Source organism: Asparagus officinalis, chromosome 7, assembly GCF_001876935.1.
Source record: "Asparagus officinalis chromosome 7, Aspof.V1, whole genome shotgun sequence".
NCBI classification, from domain to species: Eukaryota; Viridiplantae; Streptophyta; class Magnoliopsida; order Asparagales; family Asparagaceae; genus Asparagus; species Asparagus officinalis.
Window position 1 is genome coordinate 109146859 of NC_033800.1, and position 4662 is coordinate 109151520.

A 4662-nucleotide genomic window follows, 5' to 3' on the forward strand; every position below is an offset into this window, starting at 1 on the left:
TATATATATATAGGTAAAAGCTTATGTCAACTTAAGTGGATAGGAATAAGTCATCCACCAACTTTTTTAACCGTTGATATTGCATTGGGATCCGTGATAGATATGAAGAATCTTTTAAGATTTGTGCATCTTTTGATGGCACAAATCTTGAGACAAGATGAGTGGATAAAAAGTTTGGTGGACAAGGCCTCCTATCCACTTAAGTGGGTAGGAGCATATATATATATATATACATATTTTTCATGAAAAGGATATAAAGAAAAATATGCATTACACAGAATGCAAGAGTCATTATCTCTTTATTCAAGATTATGATTTATGTAGTAGTCATGGGGTGATATGCGGCGGCATCTCGCCAATAGCAGGTGTGGTTGCCTGCCGGCCGTTGATCAAGATGTACGTGGGGATTATTCCGAAAATGATCCATTTGGTAATTCTAAACTTGTTTACAATTCCTAGATGCATGCTAGGGTGTCTTTGTTTTTCCATTGTGCATAATCTAGTTATAGATTTACTATTGCGCATATGTATAGTTATCCAGATTCTACACCCTATATTTCAGAGGGAGGTCTTTAAAGCTGAAGAGAAAAAATGGAAGAAGAATACTAACGTGCACATTTAGCAGTATCCAGTTTGTTTATCCTCCATGTTTCTCATGGTAACAGGAATACATTTTTAATCTCAATTTTTTAAGTATTATTATCCTCCAGGGAATAACTACTGCTCCAAGGGCAATTTAGACAGTCTAATACACTATCGAGCTCGTCCAAATCCAATGTTTTAATGAGTTTGCTTCCATCGTTTCAAATTTGATTCAGACCTGGGATCACATTAGAACACAAGCCTGTACTATCACAAAAGGTTCTCAAAAGTGATTCAATGTTCATCACAAGAGTCAGCTTCAACTCTTCACATTTTCATTTCGAAGGGTTTTTCTCATAACAAAACAAGTCGCTGTACAACAATAACAAATTATGAGTTTTTCTTCTTTTTGCATTTTCGAGAGTAAAAGATGTCTTCGAATTTACAAATGAAACAGCCAATGTGGTGCAATTTTCTTCTGATTCTGCTTACATGCATTATGCTATACCGGATCAGCATGTACTTTCATATTATACAGTAAGCTTCGTTAGGGATAAAGTGGATTCTGAAGGATCACAAAACTTCAGACTTGCAGTCCCGAGGTTGTACATAAACCAGCAACTGGCCTCTATCACCAGCCACGGCAACTGCACCTGATCTGGCATCAACTGCAATATTTGAAACACTTCCACCTGATAGCATATGAAAAAATATATATATTAGTTACTTTACACAATGAGCTGATAATAAATCCATGCTTTTATACAGATGTTCTCTTTTTAGGTAGATATTGGAGATTGACATGGTTGTAACCTCCTACGCGTTAATGAACCTAGGATGATCAGATATCCTGGAGGCTGGAGCAAAAGTTTATGCACCTCAAGGGTAGTCGCTATGGTGGTAAAAAAGGTTGATAAAAGGAAAAGTTCCAGTGTGGATATTATGTTTTGCTAGCATAATGAAATATAAAAAAAATGTCAGGTCTACATCATAAAAGTACAAAAAAATTGCAGCTACTTAAACAGCAAAAACGCTGCGTCTGGAAGCGATACAGTTAAATGCATTTGACTCGTCCTATTATAATATCTCTGTTGCGTCATCATCCCTAAATCCTGTAATAAGAAAAAAATATACCTAAACACTTGCACAGAGATTATGTTCTTTATTAGAAATCATAAGTCAAGCAAGACCGTATGCCAAGAACTGGGCACTGAGAGATTAGGGTCAGATACAGAGATGTACCTTTTTAACCTAATTCAGCAATTACTGCAAGGTCATAAATGTAGAAACATTATAATATCTGAGACACCAAAGGCATTCTAATCCATCTTATTGAAAGTTCAGATCCCCTCTTACTTCACTAATTAAATCTAATGTAACTTCACTTACATTTGAAAGGGTGGAGGCTGGCCAGGTTTTCGCCAGAAGAGAGTTTCCATTTGTGCAAGAAACCATCACGTGTTCCATGAATGCCATAGTACGATGATGTACTAGCAACAGAAGCCCTACAAACACACGAGCAAATAATGAGGTATTTTTTGTTGTATATAACCAGAAATTTAAGATTCAATAAAACAATTACTGTCCAATTGCATCCACTTTCAAAGTAATAAGACAATTTACACAAGTTGCTTAAGAAATTTGAACAGAAAGCATGCCGACAGCACACTGTCACTTTCTTGCAGCTAGAACCTAGACTAAAATCCCAACAAACCCTTGTAAGGTTTACATTTTAGTAGGACTTTTTGTCTTTCCATAAGCTCGCCCATCAATGTCTAGGAGAGCATGTATGTGTATCTTCACATTTCTTCTGCATCAAAAGTCAAATTTCATACAACCAAGAGATAAAAGTATCCATACTCATCAGGGATTAAAAGACATGGTTCCACAGTAATGAAGAGTTCAAAAACTGGATTGACAGTTAAATAGTTAATGGAGCATTGGGGATCAGACTTTAGAAAACATTGCTTGAGGGAATTAAAGAGGATACTAATTGTTTAATAGAAGAAATGGCCACTAATAGAGTTAAATGAAGCAAAAGAATACATACACCTGATCCTAATGATTTAGGATAAACTCTTTGGCTATTTGTTGCTAACAAATTGTCAAATGTCACTTTCTATAATGAGAAAATCATCAAGAATTCAATTAGAAAGTCTTTGTCGAGCAGGAAGTACCTAGGATCCAAAATGCTTCCAAGAATCACCGTGTTTCTGACAAGCATACCTAGTCTCCAACCTCCAGCAGGAATTTCATTTGACTCATCCACTTGAAATTGAGCATCTGTATCTGAATCAGCGGAAACTAGAAGCCAAATAGCTATATCTTTTTCTAATGATGATAGACAGGGCGCTCCACCAGCTTTGTGACACAAGTTATCTACCATCGATATTATTTCTTCAATGTGCTCCATTACCATGCAGGTTGCTAGAGAATCCTCACTCTGGCACTTAAATAAGCCAATTGGAAGAATCTGGAAGGTTGTAATGCCTGGGGAAGAAAACTTGGCAAGTAGAACCCTCTGGGAAATGTTCCTGAAGAAAACTGACATTCAGCTTAGCATGAATTGAGCAAAGAATTACCTTATGGCGAAAATAACCAAGACACAAGCTCGCAGGAAAAGAAGTTAAACTAGCATACTATGAGTACAATGAGTAGTCTCTAAAAAAAACACAACTTAAAGAGAATTTTCAAGGGAAAGGTATGCATTTCAAGCTTGAATGACAAAATCGGTTACTATGAACTTTGTTCTGCAACTTAATATCATACCACAATTTTAAGGTGCATCATAACATCATTTGCTGTCAATCTATAATGAAGCTTTACATTATCATCTGGAAGTCGTTCTGTACGTTATTTTGCTCAGAGTTAAGATTCTTGACCTGTATCCCTTCTTTTTTTTTCTTTTTTTCTTTTTTTTTCTTTTTTTTTTTGGGGGGGGGGGGGGGCTGCAACTTAATATCATACCACAATTTTAAGGTGCATCATAACATCATTTGCTGTCAATCTATAATGAAGCTTTACATTATCATCTGGAAGTCGTTCTGTACGTTATTTTGCTCAGAGTTAAGATTCTTGACCTGTATCCCTTCTTTTTTTTTCTTTTTTTCTTTTTTTTTCTTTTTTTTTTTGGGGGGGGGACGGGTGTTCTTTATAGTCATATCTAGGAAATTCGAGCGTAAAAGAGATATGCTGTTCCCAATGAATTTAGGATACAACTAGGCAAGCACATAAATACACAATACGTAACAGGAGTAGAGTTGTTGTGCACCAGATTTATTAAAGCGACACATTGTTAAAGCAGTTGGATTTATGACAATCAACAAACTGAAGTATGCAACATAGCAGAGTATGTTAATTGGATAAATATCATGTTAGAATATAAAAATATAATCCTTAACCCTCTCCATAACTTCCGAGTTTTGATGTAATGGTTAGAGGGACTTAATTTAAGATGGTCTCAGAGCAACTCAAGTTTAAATACCACTGGCCACGAATTAAATGTGGATTTTAAAAAAAAAAAATTGATAAAACTGCATGAGCCTAGGTTTCAGCCCATTAAAAGGGTGCTCAACTTGTTGGGCAATATTAGAATATAAAACAATAATCCTTAATGCTTCACATATGTGGATGATGCCTTTGCCTCAGCTCAGTAATAGAAGTTTTTTTATCATCAAAGATCTAGGGTCTAGACAGACCTCCATCTCAGTTTTTCTATGGACCTAGAACTGTAGTGAGATGTAGACAAAAGTGAGCTTTAACTTGGATGTCTGTGACCAATTTCTATAAAATATCTGCTGTCGTCTTCTAATGCATTAATTTATTGGCATCCAAACATTATGCATAGTGAGCAGACCTGCTATAGAGACCAAGGTTTTAAATATCGGTTATCGGGGATTTATCGGACGGCCAAAATCCTTATCGGATAGCGGAAATCGGGGATATATCGGGATAAGTAGTATTTATCGGAGTGATATACTGGATGGTGTATATATATAATATAATAACTAAAAAATGTAATCTAATCATGCTTAATGAAATATAAACATACCAAAATGTAAATCATCATGTTTAGAATCA

The 4662-nt window shown here is 35.6% G+C and overlaps 1 protein-coding gene across 1 annotated transcript in view; it reads right to left on the reverse strand.

Annotated features, from left to right (window-relative positions):
• Window positions 898-4662, reverse strand: part of LOC109847629 — a 25835-nt gene continuing 22070 nt past the window's right edge. Inside the window, exons 13-15 of the mRNA XM_020416861.1 lie at window positions 2760-3116; window positions 1972-2087; window positions 898-1274 (exon numbers count right to left, since the gene is read on the reverse strand). Of these exons, the coding sequence (XP_020272450.1) occupies window positions 1156-1274; window positions 1972-2087; window positions 2760-3116 (592 nt within the window). The 3' untranslated portion in view covers window positions 898-1155. The remainder of the gene's footprint in view (window positions 1275-1971; window positions 2088-2759; window positions 3117-4662) is intronic.